At 34.8% G+C, this 16,064-nt stretch overlaps 1 protein-coding gene across 1 annotated transcript in view; it reads left to right on the top strand.

Annotated features, from left to right (window-relative positions):
* The window catches only part of LOC123276111 (regulator of DNA class I crossover intermediates 1-like), a 72,225-nt gene that overhangs the window by 41,507 nt on the left and 14,654 nt on the right, over positions 1-16,064 (top strand). The window contains exons 8-10 of the mRNA XM_070491462.1: positions 6,523-7,053; positions 7,291-7,386; positions 8,438-8,498. Of these exons, the coding sequence (XP_070347563.1) occupies positions 6,523-7,053; positions 7,291-7,386; positions 8,438-8,498 (688 nt within the window). The remainder of the gene's footprint in view (positions 1-6,522; positions 7,054-7,290; positions 7,387-8,437; positions 8,499-16,064) is intronic.

Raw genomic sequence — 16,064 nt, 5'->3', positions numbered from 1 at the left:
TTTCTCCTTTTTTTCTTGGTCAGTGTAGCTGAAGATTTGCTAATTTTATTGGTCTTTTTAAAGAACCAAGTTTAGGGTTTTATCAATTTTCTCTATTTTTCTGTTTTTCATTCCATTGATCTCTGCCCTAATGTTTATGATTTCCTTTTTCTGCTTGCTTTTGGCTTAGTTTGCCTGTCTTTTTTTAGTTTCTTAAAGTGCAAGCTTAACTTACTGATTTGATATATTTCTTCTCTCCTAATACAGGCATTAAAAGGTATAAATTTCCCTCTAAGCAGTGCTTAGAGGCCAACCAATGATTAGTTGGAGGTTGTGTTTAAGTACCTTCAGCTAACAAGGCTTCCTCCCTTGCACAAGACCTTACACTCAGCCAGGGATGAGTAGATACCTGTAGCTCTTTCTGGTCTCTCCTGAGTCTGCACTCAGCCTTACACATGTATGCAACCTTCCATACCACCAGGAGGGTCTGGGAGTTTATCAAAGCCTCTTGTACCTTTTTGTTTTCTGGATCTCTCTATGAAATTTCTGGATGGTTTTTGCTTGCTCCAAATATCTCAGCCTCAGGCAGCTGCAATTTTGGGCTTCTTTGATAGTTTGCCACCAAGACAATGATTATTTTTGACAAATTCCCTGGGCATGAGTCTCCCACCTTCCCGACTCTCTCCAGACAAGCTCAGCCTTGGTAGGCTACCAGCCATGCAGTTGGGGGTGGAGGGATGGTGGCAGCCTAAGGCTAAAACTCCACAGGCTCCCACTGGTTCTACTAAGGTTGAGTAGTTTTTCTTGAAGTACTGCTTCACAGTTTATTGGATGCCATTGGTCACTCCCCATATTTGAGATGATTTTTTTGGTGAGTGTTATCTGGTTCTGTTACTGCTTTTAGGGCACAAGATTTGCCGGGTTTCTCAGTCTCTCATTCCAGAAGTCTGGCCCCACAATTGATTAATTTTGAATGTTAAACCAACCTTGTATTCCTGAGATAAACCCTACTTGGTCACAATGTGCTAACCTTGTTATGCATTCATTGGATTTGATTTGCCAAAATTTTGTTAGGGATTTTTACATTAGTCTTCATGAGGGAGATTACTTTCTAGTAATATCTTGTAATATCTTAGTCTGGTTTTGATATCAGCCTAATGTTGGTGTCATAGAATGAGTTGAGAAGTATTCCCTCCTGTGTAATTTTCTGAAAGAGTTTGTGTAGGATTGGTACATTTCTTCCTTAAATGTCTGGTAAAGTCCATCAGTGAAGTCAGTTGGTATGAAGTTCTTTTTGTGGGAAGGTTTTTTTTTTACTATAATTTCCATTTTTTACTAGATAGAAGGCTAGTTGGATTATTATTTTTTTAGTGAGCTTTGGTAGTTTGTGTCATACAAAAAATGTATCCATTTTATCTATGTTGTAAAATTTATTGACTTAAAGTTATTCATAATATCTCCTTATTATGCGTATGAAATCTTTAACTTCTGTAGTGATGTCTTTTCTCCCATTACTAATATGGGTAAGTTGTTTCTTCTCCCCTTTTTCCCAGTGATTATTCTGATTAGAGACTTGCCAATTTTATTTATTTTCTCACAGAATCATCTTTCAGTTTCACGTATTTCTTATTTTTGTTTTTATTTCATTGAATTCTGCTCTTATCTTTATTTCCTTTTGTCTGTTTACTTTGGATTTAATTTACTCCTTTTTTCCTGATTTCTTAAGGTGAAAGCTGAGGTCATTGACTTGAGACTATTTTTCTTTTCTAATGCACGTGTTTAGTGCTGTAAATTTTCCATAACTGCTGCTTTGCTGCATCCTACAAATTTTGATATGTTTTGTTTTATTTTCATTCAGTTGAAAAACTTTCTAGTTTTCCTTTTGATTTCTTCTTCACTCCATGAGATATTTAGAAATTTGTTATTTGGTTCCTAAAATTCCCAAGACTTTTCTGTTATCTTTCTAAATTAATTCCATTGTGGACAGGGAACATCCTTTGTGTGATTTGAATCCTTTCAAATTTATTGAGACTTGTATTATGGTTATGAATATAGTTTACATTTAGTGCAACAATTGATATATGATTGGATTTGCCTGTTCTCTTGCTATTTATTTTTTATTTCTCCCATATAATCTTTGTTCCCTTTCCCTCTTTTCTGCCTTTATTTGATTTTAGTCTTTTTTATTACTTACTTTATCCTTTTGTTGGCTTGTTACCTATAACTCTGTTTTGTTTTTCAGTGGTTTCTTTAGAATTTATTGTATATATTTTAATTTATGACAGACTATATTCTAGTTATGTTATACTACTTCAAGTATTGTGTAAGAACCCTGTAATGGTATGCTTCCGTTTCTCCCCTCTGGCCTTTGTGGTGTTGTATTCATACATTCACTTATATAAATGTTATAAATCCAATAATATATTATTGTTCTTTTTGCTTTAAAGAGAGTTAAAAATTAAGAAAATATGTTTTTTATACTTAAGCACAAATTTATCATTTTCGGTGGTCTTTGTTATTTTGTGTAGATCTAGATTTCCATGTGGTGATATTTTCCTTATGTTTGAAAGACTTTTGTTAACATTTCTTATAGTGTGGGGCTGCTAGTAATTAATTCTTTCAGCTTCTGTGTATTTGTAAGTTTTTATTCTTTTCTTTTTGAAAGATATCTTTTGCATTGTTTCCTACTAGAAGTCGCTGTCGTTCTTATCTTAATATCTATATATCTAATATATAATTTTTCTCTGTTTCTAAGATTTTTCTATCATAGATTCTCCATGGTGGATTTTCTATCATAGATTTCTATCCATTGATTAGGATGTTCCTTTTCTTTTTATTTCTTGTCTTTGAGCTGCATTGAGCATCTTGGATCTGTGAACTTAGTTTTTATCGAATGTGGAAAATTCAGCCATTGACTTTTTGGATATTTTTTATTCCTCTCCTCTCTTCTTTGGGGACCTTAATAACATGTAAGTTAGTCCATTTGAAGTTGTGTCACAGTTTATTGATGCTCTGTTTATTTATTTTCATCTTTTTTCTCTCATTGTTTCATTTTATATAGATTATATTGCTTTTTCTTCAGATTCTCTAGTTGTATCTTCTGTGGTGTCTAATCTCTATGTAAATCTATTCAGTATATTTTTTATCTCTAGAAGTTTGTTTTAACTCTTCTTTATATCTTCCATGTTTCTATTCAACATCCTCAGTCTTTCGTCTATCTTTTTGGACGTAGGGAATATAGTTCTGATAACTCTTTTAATGTCCTTGTCTACAAATTCTATCATTTGTGTCATTTCTTGGTCTATTTCTAATAATTGATTTTTCTCTTCATTATGGGTTGTAACTTTCTACTTTTTTGCATTCCTGATAAATTTTTTTTTTAGATTGTATACATTATGAATTTCATCTTTTTGGTCTGGACATTTTTGTATTCCTATAAATTTTCCTAAGGTTTTTCTGGGATTTTAGTTGCTTGGAAATAGTATGATCTTATTAAGGCTTGCTTTAAACTTTGTTAAACAGGACCAGATACGCCTTCACTCTGTGGCTAATTTTGCCCCCTGCTAAGGCAATATCCTTCTTGTATTCTTAGAGTTCCTTTGAATTAAGAGGTTTTCCACTCTAACTGGTGGAAACACAAAATTTTCCCATTTCTGTTTGAGTTCCTGGAATTGTTCAATCTTCTCATCTTGGGTGTTGCTTTTCCCAGCCTTGGGTAATTACTTCATACGCATGTGCTGATCAGTACTTAGCTGAGGATTTGAGAACTTTCTGTAGATCTCTGGAGCCCTCTCTCTTTGAAGCACTCTCCTTCATGGTACTCTGCCCTACATACTCTGTTCTCTGCAGTCTTCCTGACCTTCCAGTGCTCTTTCCTCAACAAAGGGAATCTGTGGGCTCCAACTGGATTTCCCCTCTCTGTTCTGTGGCTTGGATACTCTCTCCAAGCAATAAGCTAGGAGCAGTCATAGAATTCACCTTACTTGTTTTCTCTCTGTCAGGGATCGTTATCCTATTCTATCCAATGGCCCAAGTCTGAAAGCCATTGTCTCATACAGTTTGTCCAGTTTTATAATTCTGTCAGTCAATGAGGTTAAATCTTGTTTCTCTAACTTCATTTTGGCCAGATGGAAATCAGGATATTCGCATTCACCCAGCAGTCAGACTGATATTTTTTAAGGCAAAAAGCAAGAGAGTTTTACTTTTGTACTTAGCAATTTTCAATATTTCTTATTGCTCTTTTCAAAAATAAAGCTCTACATGATCTGGGCCCTTTTGTACCTTTTAAGCCTTAGGCCGTAAGTTTTCTTTCACTGATTCTATTCTAGCTTTACTCCTCTTCTTTTTGTTTCTCACATGTGCTGCAAATCTTGTATTTGTCTTTATTCCATCCCCCTGCAGTATGCATACTCCTCTCTTTATATGTCTAATCATTCTGTATCTTTAGCTTATTTATCACTTCTTTGCTAGGAACTTTCCTGACCAGCTATCTGAAAAGGACCTCCAACACAAGTTGTTCCATCGTCTGATCTTGTAGCACCTATAAAGCTGCTGTAATTGTCTTTTTTATTTGTTTATTTCTTTTATCCATTGTACTTATTAATGGTTAGTTATTTATTTGTTATTATCTTCCTTCACTAGAATATAAGCTGTATTATCTCCCTACCACATGGCAGGCATACATTAAATATCTATTTAATGCACATAAAAGGCTTATTTAGATAATGAATTTATCCATATTGTAGTCCGTAAATGAATGAACTTTTATCTATAGGAAAAAGTGTTAAAGAAGTTGGATCGATTTATCTTAGTAAGGCTTTTATATTTTTAGCATCATTTCTCTCTGTCATCTTTACAAGTAGCAATCCTTCCCAACATTCAGTCCCCAACTCAAATGCCACCTACTTGATTTTTCTCAAGTAAAAGCATTTCTTTTATTTACTGTCGTAACACTGTAGAATAGCACTTATCACTTTCTAGTTTTTCTTTCCCCTTCCAGACTATTTCTTGTGAGCAATAACTGTGCATTATACATTTCTCTGTTCTCCAGATCTCTCAGTGAGTGATTCTTCTGAGTCAGAATGCTTAAAATGCTGTTTAAAAATGATTATTTACATTTGTAGTGTGCTAATTTATGAAGTACTTTTACATTTATTTTCTCATTTAAAGTAATACAGTTTCTCTGGTGTGAATGGTGTATATTATTGCGTGCTATAGGTTATGCCTTTGATATCACGGAATAACATTATTCTGCTCAAAACACCACTAAGACCCGTATTGAGAAACAGTGTAGGATCACGGTCTATGAACATTCCTGGACAAAATCTCTCTCTCTCTTTAATGCCAAACTGAATTCTTTTCTCTCTCTGTCCCCAATACGTGGCATAGTGCCTGGAACACGGCAGGTGGACCTGCTCATTAGATGTTTAATGAATAACTTAAAAAATAAAATTGGAAATCAATCAGTTTTAGCAGTCTATGTTTCTTTTCTAAATTTCTTTGGTACCTCCAATCTCTGGAACAGCCCACCCCTAAGTAAATTTGTGGATAGTCAATGGCAACAAAATCCAGAGTATCTTGATTTTTTTTTGTTGTTGTTAGATTGGCACCTGAGCTAACATCTGTTGCCAATCTTTATTTATTTCTGTTTTTCTTCTTACCCCCAAAACCCCCCAGTACATAGTTGTATATTCTGGTTTTAGGTCCTTCTGCTTCTGCTATATGGGACGCCATGTCAGCATGGCTTAATGAGCAGTGTGCTAGGTCTGCACCCAGGATCTGAACTGGCGAAACCCTGGGCTTCCGAAGTGGAACGTGTGAACTTAACCTCTCTGCCACAGGGCCAGCCCCAGAATATCTTGATTTTTAATTATTTCGTATAATAGCTTTGATTCTTTTATACAAGTTGGACATAACTTAGAATTATGATTTATACATTAGAAGGGAACTTATAAGTTATCTAGGCTAACCTTTTCATCTAATTCATCTTATCTCTTGGCTTTACTACATATATATGCATTTGTATCTGTATTGCTCTCCCTTGGGAACTTCAGAGTTGTTTTTATATCCTTGTTAGGTTGAGAGATATCTGTTATAGTGTTCTGATAACTCTGATTTGATGTTTTAACACTGGGGAAAATTTTTCCCTGCAGTGTGTTCAAAATATCTTTCTGTGATTAAACAGAGCAGCAGTTACATGCAGTGGTTGTCTAGGGTATTCACTAGACCTTATTACAGAAGACATGATATAGGTTGGTCATATTTTGTTAATATAACAGTGAATTGAACCACATCATACTTCATTTCAACACATTTTTTTGTGTTGAAATACAAAACTAAGTGTAGATTATTTTCATACTCACTGAGGCACATTAGACAAATTTCCACCCAAAACAATATTATTTATTCAAATAAAAAACTGAAAACATAGTCCAGGTAAATGTTAGTAGCTACTCAGTATGTTCTCTAAGAATTTAACTTTAAGTTTCTAAATGAAAATTTTCTATGCTTTTCTTGTTAAATATGTTTTTATTTATCTCAAAGTCCAGGAAATCGGAATTTTCTTACTGAAAGACCTGATATAGTTACAGGTGAAGATTGTGGCACCATGGATGAGAGAAGACAGTCAGACTTCATTATTGAAAAACAGTCAGTACAACATATTTTGGAAGAAAATAGGAAAGAGGTTTCAAATTTTCTTGAAGATGCGAACCAGCCAACACCCAGCCTTCTGTCAGAGAATTGTGACTCTTCTATTAGTGAAAATGTGATCAATTTATTAAACATAGATCAGTGGAGTATAAAGAAAACCTTTGACAAGTGTGGTTTTGACAGTATGGGAGATATTTGTGCAGTCACTAGTTCTGATAAAAACCAGTCCACTGGGAGATGCATTCGAAGTATTTTTACAAATCCAGAGTTGACTTTTAGTAATTCTACTTTTAATAAAACAAGTTACCCAGAAAAGTGTCAGCCAAACAAGAACTATCAGAAAGAGTATAACGATCATGAAAGAAATAATCTTAGTACATCTTTTGAGAAGGATAGTTTCCCAGCCAGCTCTGAAAAAAAAAGGTTGGTGTTATACACGAGAAGGGTAATAATCTATTGGTCTTTTTGTTTTTAGTACATATTTATATATAATATAGATATGTGTGTGTGTGTGTGTGTGTGTATTTGGAGGAGTATAAAAGTGAAAATAGAGTGAAATTCTATTATGTGACATTGTGTGGACCAGTGATTTCGTTCCATATGGGTCATGCTAATAAGCTTCCAATTTAAAAAAAGAACTAGTGTGTGCTAGAGTTTTAGTTCAATGCATACTTTTATTTTTAAAGGAAAATTTGAAAGTGATTACCAAGAGAAGGCACCACAGAAGACAATCCGGATATATCCAGTGAACCGTTTGTAAGTTTTCAGGTAAATCTGGGGAATGCAATTCAGCATCTAGTATAATGCGTATTGAAGGGTTGAATTGATGCAATGTGAGGTAGGGGTGTTGCTGTCTCAGAGTGGGCAGACTGGCCTCTACAAAGGCTTACCAGTTGTCAGAATCTTAGTAATATCACCCTAGTTGAGAGTATGGTGCTCGTATTTGCCAGCACAAAGCCGTCATCTTATCTGAATCTTAGTGTTAATTAGATTTGAGAAAACTGACTTATGTGTTCAAGAAACTTACACACTCACCAGAATGTCAATTTCTTAATTTACAGTAAGAAATAGAAGGGTTACTTATATAGGAATGTTTACTGGCATGATAAGCATGTTTTCTAATTTTTGGCAGCTCTCCATGGGAAGGTGGCTTGGTTAGTATAGAATCAGAACAAGGGAGTAATAGAATTCAGATGCTAATGGCATAAGCAAACATATCAAGAGTTTATGGGACTGCAGTTATACTTAATTAAAGAAAACTTGTAGTTTCGGAATAGTCCTAACTTTCTTGGTAATAATTGTGGTTTAGTCAAATCTTGGTAATTAACAATCATGAATTAGAATAGGTTTTTATTTTAGAAGTACTTTCTTATGGAAATATTTAAAATATCTATTTGTAAAAAGAATACCTATATGCCATTTTTATGGGATTGGCACAACGAATAAAACATTCACAACTTATTTAATAAAATAAAAAAATTAGGTTCTTTGCTGTCAAACTTCCAGGTATTCCGAAACTTATGAATAAAAACTAGCATGTTAGACCTTGAATTTTAAAATGTACTTTATGAAAGTGATTTTAGAACATGGTTCTCAAAGCTGGGTGCAGAACTGAATCACTCAAGGGGGTGATTTTAAAATACAAAATACCAAGTTTGACCCACACCCTTAGGATGGAGCTTATTTATTTTTTAAAAAGCTTCCCTTATAATTCTGATCTGCAGCCAACTTTGGGAACCATAATTTAGAACAATAATTTTCAGAGAGAATAAATCAAACTTTAATACTGTCTTATTTGTGACCCTAGGGGTAATATCCCTTTGAAAGAATTGCCTTCTAAGCAGTCGTGGAACTTTGGACTTGGTGAGGTAAAGTACATTTTACATTATCTTTCCAATTAAGTCAGTTGATAATTCATGTCATATTTTAGTATTTGCAGTGTACTTTCATTTAAGGTTAGCTTTTATTGAAAAATTTCTTTTTAGGCTACTTTTCTTACTCTGGAGAAATTATAGTTTAGGTCTAGAAATAAAATTATTGCCTTTTCAGAAACTATAATGTGTTTATTTGAGAAAAACCAATCTAGATGCATTTATTTCTTTATTTCTTTAAATTTTTTTTTTTTCGGATGTACCTCGTATTTCGAATTCTGTGTATGTTACATCATGTTCCCCGCCCGAACACTAATTATAGTGCATCCCCTCACATGTGAGCCTAATCACCCCTTTTGCCCTCCTGCCTCCCCCAGTGGTAACCACCAGTCCAATCTCCAATGCTATGTGTTTTTTTTTTCTTTTTGTCGTTTTTAATCTTCTACTTATGAGTGAGATCATATGGTATTTGACTTTCTCCCTCTGACTTATTTCACTCAGCATAATACCCTCAAGGTCCATCCATGTTGTCACAAATGGCCAGATTTCGTCATTTCTTATGGCTGAGTAGTAGTCCATCGTGTATAAATACCACATCTTCTTTATCCATTCGTCCCTTGATGGGCACCTAGGTGGCTTCCAAGTCTTGGCTATTGTGTATAATGCCGCAATGAACATAGGGGTGCAAGATCCCTTTGCGTTTTCAAGTTCTTTGGATAAATACCCAGCAGTGGAATAGCTGGATCGTATGGTAGATCTATCCTTAATTTTCTGAGGATACTCCAAACTGCTTTCCATAGTGGCTGCACCTTCTCTCCACACCCTTTCCAACATTCGTTGTTTCCTGTGTTGTTATTTATAGCCATTCTCACCGGAGTGAGGTGATACCTCATTGTAGTTTTGATTTGCATTTCCCTGATAGCTAATGATGTTGAGCATCTTTTCATATGCCTGTTGGCCATCTGGATATCTTTGGAGAAATCTCTGTTCAGATCTTTTGCCCATTTTCTAATTGGATTGTTGGTTTTTTTGTTGTTGATCTATATAAGTTCTTTGTATATTTTGGATATTAGCCCCTTATTTGATATATGGTTTGCAAATGCTTCTCCCAATTGTTAGGTTCTCTTTTCGTTTTGTTGATGGTTTCCTTTGCTGTGCAGAAGCTTTTTAGTTTGATGTACTCCCATTTGTTCATTTTTTCTTTTGTTTCCCTTGCCCAGTCAGACATGGGACTTGAAAATATGCTGCTCAGACCAATGTCGTAGAGCATACTGCCTATGTTTTCTTCTAGAAGTCTCATGGTTTCGGGTCTTACATTCAAGTCTTTAATCCATTTTGAGTTGATTTTTGTGCATGGTGTAAGGGAATGGTGTACTTTCATTCTTTTGCATGTGGCTGTCCAGTTTTCCCAACACCATTTATTGAAGAGACTCTCCTTTCTCCATCGTATGCTCTTGGCTCCCTTGTCAAATATTAGCTGTCCATAAACGTGTGGGTTTACTTCTGGGCTCTCAATTTTGTTCCATTGATCTGTGTGTCTGTTTTTGTGCCAGTACCATGCTGTTTTGGTTACTATGGCTTTGTAGTACAATTTGAAATCAGGGAGTGTGATACCTCCAGCTTTGTTCTTTTTTCTCAGGAATCCTTTGGCTCTTCGGGGTCTTTTGTTGTTCCATATAACTTGTAGGATTCTTTGCTCTATTTTTGTAAAAAATGTTGTTGGAACTTTGATAGGGATTGTGTTGAATCTATAGATTGCTTTAGGAAGTATGGACATTTTAACGATGTTAATTCTTCCAATCCAAGAGCACGGAATATCTTTCCATTTCTTTGTGTCTTCTTTGATTTCTTTCAACAATGTTTTATAGTTTTCGGTGTAGAGATCTTTCACCTCTTTGGTTAAGTTTATTCATAGGTATTTTATTCTTTTTGTTGCAATTGTAAATGGGATTGTATTCTTAATTTCTCTTTGTGCTACTTCGTTGTGCGTGTATAGAAACGCAACTGAGTTTTGTACATTGATTTTGTGTCCCGCAACTTGACTATATTCCTTTATTATTTCTGAAAGTTTTTTAGTGGACTCTTTAGGGTTTTCTAGATATAAAATCATGTCATCTGCAAAGAGTGACAGTTTCACTTCTTCTTTTCCAATGTGGATCCCTTGTATTTCTTTTTCTTGCCTGATTGCTCTGGCTAGGACTTCCAATACTATGTTAAATAAGAGTGGTGACAGCGGGCATCCTTGTCTGGTTCCTGTTCTTAGAGGGATAGCTTTCAGATTTTCTCCATTGAAAATGATATATGCTGTGGGTTTGTCATATATGGCCTTTATTATGTTGAGGTATTCTATACCCATTTTATTTAGAGTTTTTATCATAAATGGATGCTGTATCTTGTCAAATGCTTTCTCTGCATCTGTTGAGATGATCATGTGATTTTTATTCTTCATTTTGTTAATGTGGTGTATCACGTTGTTAGATTTGCAGATGTTAAACCATCCCTGCATCCCCGGAATGAAACCCACTTAATCATGATGTATGATCTTTTTAATGTATCATTGTATTCGATTTGCTAGTATTTTGTTGAGGATTTTTGCGTCGATGGTCATCAGTGATATTGGCCTGTAATTTTCTTTTTTTGTGTTGTCCTTGTCTGGTTTTGGTATCAGGATAATGTTTGCTTCGTAGAAGGAGTTAGGAAGCCTCTCCTCCTCTTCAATTTTTTGGAAGAGTTTGAGAAGGATAGGTATTAACTCTTCTTTGAGTGTTTGGTAGAATTCACCAGGGAAGCCATCTGGTCCTGGACTTTTATTTTTTGGGAGGTTTTTGATTGCTGTTTCGATCTCCTTACTGGTGATCGGTCTATTCAAATTTTCTACGTCTTCTTGGTCCAGTTTTGGAAGGTTGTATGTTTCTAAGAATTTATCCATTTCTTCTAGATTATCCAATTTGTTGGCGTATAGCTTTTCATAGTATTCTCTTATTATCTTTTGTATTTCTGAGGTGACCGTTGTAATCTCTGCTCTTTCATTTCTGATTTTATTTATTTGAGCCTTCTCTCTTTTTTTCTTGGTGAGTCTAGCTAAGGGTTTGTCAATTTTGTTTATCTTTTCGAAGAACGAGCTCTTGGTTTCATTAATTTTTTCTATTGTTTTCTTAGTCTCTATTTCATTTATTTCTGCTCTGATTTTTATTATTTCCTTCCTTCTGATTTTGGGCTTTGTTTGTTGTTCTTTTTCCAGTACCTTTAGGTATGCTTTTAGATTGTCTATTTGGGATTTTTCTTCTTTGTTGAGGTAGGCCTGAATTGCTATAAACTTCCCTTGTAGAACCGCTTTTGCTGTATCCCACAGATTTTGGCATGTCATCTTTTAATTTTCATTTGTCTCCAGGAATTTTTTGATATCTTCTTTGATTTCTTCATTGACCCAATCATTGTTCAGTAGCGTTTTGTTCAATCTCCACATTTTTGTGGCTTTTCTGGTTTTCTTTCTGTAGTTGATTTCCAGTTTCATACCTTTGTGGTCAGAAAAGATGCACGGTATTATTTCGATCTTCTTAAATTTATTGAGACTTGTTTTGTGGCCTAATATGTGATCAATCCTGGAGAACGTTCCATGGGCATTTGAAAAGAATGTGTATTCTGTGGTTTTTCGATGGAATGTTCTGTATATATCTACTAAGTCCATCTGGTCTAATGTGTCCATTAAGGCGAGTGTTTCCTTATTGATCTTCTGTTTGGATGATCTATCCATTGGTGTAAGTGGAGTGTTAAAGTCCCCTACTATTATTGTGTTACTGTCTATTTCTCCTCTTATGTCTGTTAATAATTGCTTTATATATTTAGGTGCTCCTATGTTGGGTGCGTAGATATTTACAAGTGTTATATTTTCTTGTTGGATTGTTCCCTTTATCTTTATGTAGTGCCTGTCTTTGTCTCTTATTACAGTTTTTGATTTAAAGTCTATTTTGTCTGATATAAGTATTGCTACCCCTGCTTTCTTTTCTTTGCCATTTGCATGGAATATCTTTTTCCATCCTTTCACTTTCAGTTTGTGAGTGTCTGTAGGTCTGAAGTGTGTCTCTTGTATGCAGCATATACATGGATCTTGTTTTTTTATCCAGTTGGCCACCCTATGGCATTTGATTGGAGCATTTAGTCCATTGACATTTAAAGTAGTTATTGATAAATATGTATTTATTGCCATTTTGTCACTTTTTCTTTTTTTGGGTGTTTTAGTAGTTCTTCTCAGTTCCTTTCTTTTTCTCTTGCTCTCTTCCCTTGTGGTTTGATGGTTATCTTTAGTAATATGTTTGATTTCTTTTGTCTTACTTTTTGTCCTGCTTGTTATAGGTTTCTGGTTTGTGGTTACCATGAGGATCCTATTTAATATACTGTGCATGTAACAGTCTATATTGAGTAGATAGACTCTTTAGCTTGACCTCTTTCTAAAAGCTCTACTTTTTCACTCCCCTCCTCCCACATTATGTTTTTCACATCATATATAGTCTTGTGTTTAGTGTGTGTCTATCTGTTACCCTCTTATCATTGAAATAGGTGATTTTAGTACATTTGTCTTTTAACCTTCATATTATCTTCACAGGTAGTTGATCTGCTGCCTTTACTGTCCTTTTACCTTACTAGTGATTTTATTGCCTGTCTTTTGTTGTTGTTGTTTTGGGTTTTTTTGATAATTTTTTTTTTTTATCTCTATTTGTGGTTATTGCTTTCCCGCTTAAATAAGTCCCTTCAGCATTTCTTGCAGAACTGGTTTCTTGGTGATAAACTCCTTTAATTTTTGCTTGTCTGGGAAGCTGTTTATCTCTCCTTCCATTCTGAATGACAACCTTGATGGATAGAGTATTCTTGGTTGTAGGTTTTTTCCTTTTAGCCTTTAAATATGTCGTGCTATTCTCTTCTTGCCTGTAGGGTCTCGACTGAGAAGTCCACTGATAGTCTGATGGGCTTCCCTTTATATGTCACTTGCGGCCTTTCTCTTGCTGCTGTTAGGATTCTCTCTTTGTCTTTAATTTTAGACATTTTGATTATAATATGTCTTGGTGTGGGCCTCTTTGGGCTTCTCTTGTTTGGAGCTCTCTGTGCTTCCTGAAGTTGGATGTCTGTTTCATTCCTCAGGTTAGGAAAATTTTCCTCGATTATTTCTACAAATAAACTTTCTGTCCCTTTGTCTCTCTCTTCTCCTTCTGGGACCCCTATAATCCTAATGTTAGCATGCTTGATATTGTCCCAGAGTTCCCTTACTCTCTTCTCATTCTGTCTAATTCTTTTTTCTCTTTTCTGTTCTGCTTGGGTGATTTCCTCTAGTCTTTCATCTAGTTCGCTGATCCGTTCTTCTCCTTCCTCTACTCTGTTATTGAGTCCCTCGAGTGAATTTCTCATTTTGAGTATTGTATTCTTCATTTCTGATTTTTTTTTTATATCTTCCAGTTCTTTGCTGATGTGCTCACTGTGTTCATCCATTCTTCTCCGCATATCTGTGAGCATCCTCATGATATTTTGTTTGAATTCTTTGTTGAGTAGGTCACTAGTTTCTGTTTCACTTAGTTCTAATCTACAAGAGCCGGATCCTGTAAGCTCTTCACAGCAAAAGAGACTCAAGTTCAGAAAGATTAAATAACTTGTTCAAAGTTACACATTTGAGCCAGGATTCAAACTTTTGTCTTATCTGACTGTATATTTTCAACTATATTAATTGTTTTGTCTTTTTGTCTTCAGTATGTACATTGAGTACATATCATGAATTCATTTAATAGAATTTATTGTCGTTCTCCTGTATGCTAGACACTGAAGATTCAGTGGTGAAGAAACAGTTTTTGTTCTTATGAAGCTTATATTGTGTTATGCACTAGACTCTGCAAGGTACAGAGATGAAGGGACATGGGACCTGTTTTTAGGAAGCTATGGTCTAGTAGCTAGAGAGAAACAGAAAAAAATATAATACATTTAGATAAATTGCTCCAATTGGGGTTTGTACAAAGGGCAGTGGGAGACAAGTAAAAAATAATTCTAAGTTTCATGGCTAGTCAGGAGGAAGATGTAATAGAGGAGAAAACTTTTGATCCAGATATCAATTAATAAGTTTACCAAATGGACAAACTGCCTTCATACTATGAAGAAGCAACATAGATAGAAACTAACAAGTGAGAGAGTATAGCTTATTTTAGAAGCTGCAAAGTAACTTCATTCCAGTTGTTGTTATTGCTACTACTATAGTGTAAATTACAAGCGATGGCGGAATGGCAAAAGATAATTCTAGACAATATAAAGGGCTAGATCATAAAAGACTTTACATGACATATACCAGTTTTATTTTCTGTCACCAAACAGAGCCACTGAAAAAATTTTAGTAGAGGAATTTGATGACATCTGAGTATTAAAAAGTTGACTCTAGCAACAATGAGAGATTTGAGAAGTGGCATGACTCAAGGCAGGGCAAAAAATAATGAGGGCTTGAAGTTGAGCAGTGTAAGTAAGGATGGAAATGAGGGAAGAGCTATCACAAAGATTTAGAAGATCTTGATTTGATAGTTGTTGTTGATTAGTTAAGGGAGAAGGAAAACATTGAAGGAGACCTGGATTTATTATTTGGGTAAATGGGTAGTTGATGGGATAGTGCCATTCACCTAGATTGAAGTGTTAATGTTTTATTGAGGATTTTTGTATGTATGTTCATCAGGGATATTGTCCTGTGATTTTCTTTTCTTGTGGTGTCCTTGACTAGTTTGGATATCAGGGTAATGCTGGCCTCATAAAAGGAGTTTGGAAGAGTTGTCTCCTCTTCTCTTTTTTGAAATAGTTTGAGAAGGATAGGTATTAATTCTTCTTTGAATGTTTGGCAGCATTCACCAGTGGAAGCCATTGGTCCTGGACTTTTGACATTGGGAAGTTTTTGATTACTGGTTTGATATCTTTACTAGTAATAAGTCTATTCATATTTTCTATTGCTTCATGAATTAGTCTTGGTAGGTCGTATGTTTCTAGAAATTTATCTTTTTCTTCTAGATTGTCCAGTTTGTTGTTGTATAATTAATCATAATGGTGTCTTATGATGCTTTTTATTTCTGTGATATCAGTTGTAACGGCTTTTCTTTCATTTCTGATTTTATTTATTTGAGTCCTCTCTCTCTTTTCTTGTTAAATCTAGCTAATGGTTTGTCGATTTTGTTTATCTTTTCAAAAAACCAGCTCGTTTCATTGATCTTTTCTAGTGTCTTTTAGTGTCTATTTCATTTATTTTCACTCTGATCTTTGCTATTTCCGTCTTTTACTAACTAGGTTCAGTTTGTTCATTTTCTTGTTCCTTGAGGTGTAAAGCTGTGTTGTTTATTTGAGATCTTTCTTGTTTCTTAATGTGGGCATTTATCACCAGGAACTTCCATCTTAGAACTGCTCTTGTTGCATCCCATAAGTTTTGGTATGTTGTATTTCCATTTTCATTTGTCTCAAGATATTTTTTAATTTCTTTTTTGATTCTTCTTTGACCCATTAGTTGTTCAGGAGCATGTTATTTAATATCCACATATTTGTGAATTTTCCAGTTTT

The sequence above is a fragment of the Equus asinus genome, chromosome 20, assembly GCF_041296235.1.
Source record: "Equus asinus isolate D_3611 breed Donkey chromosome 20, EquAss-T2T_v2, whole genome shotgun sequence".
Taxonomy (NCBI): Eukaryota; Metazoa; Chordata; class Mammalia; order Perissodactyla; family Equidae; genus Equus; species Equus asinus.
The sequence above is the reverse complement of the archived record's forward strand: the minus strand, read 5'-3'. Positions and strand labels throughout refer to the sequence as shown.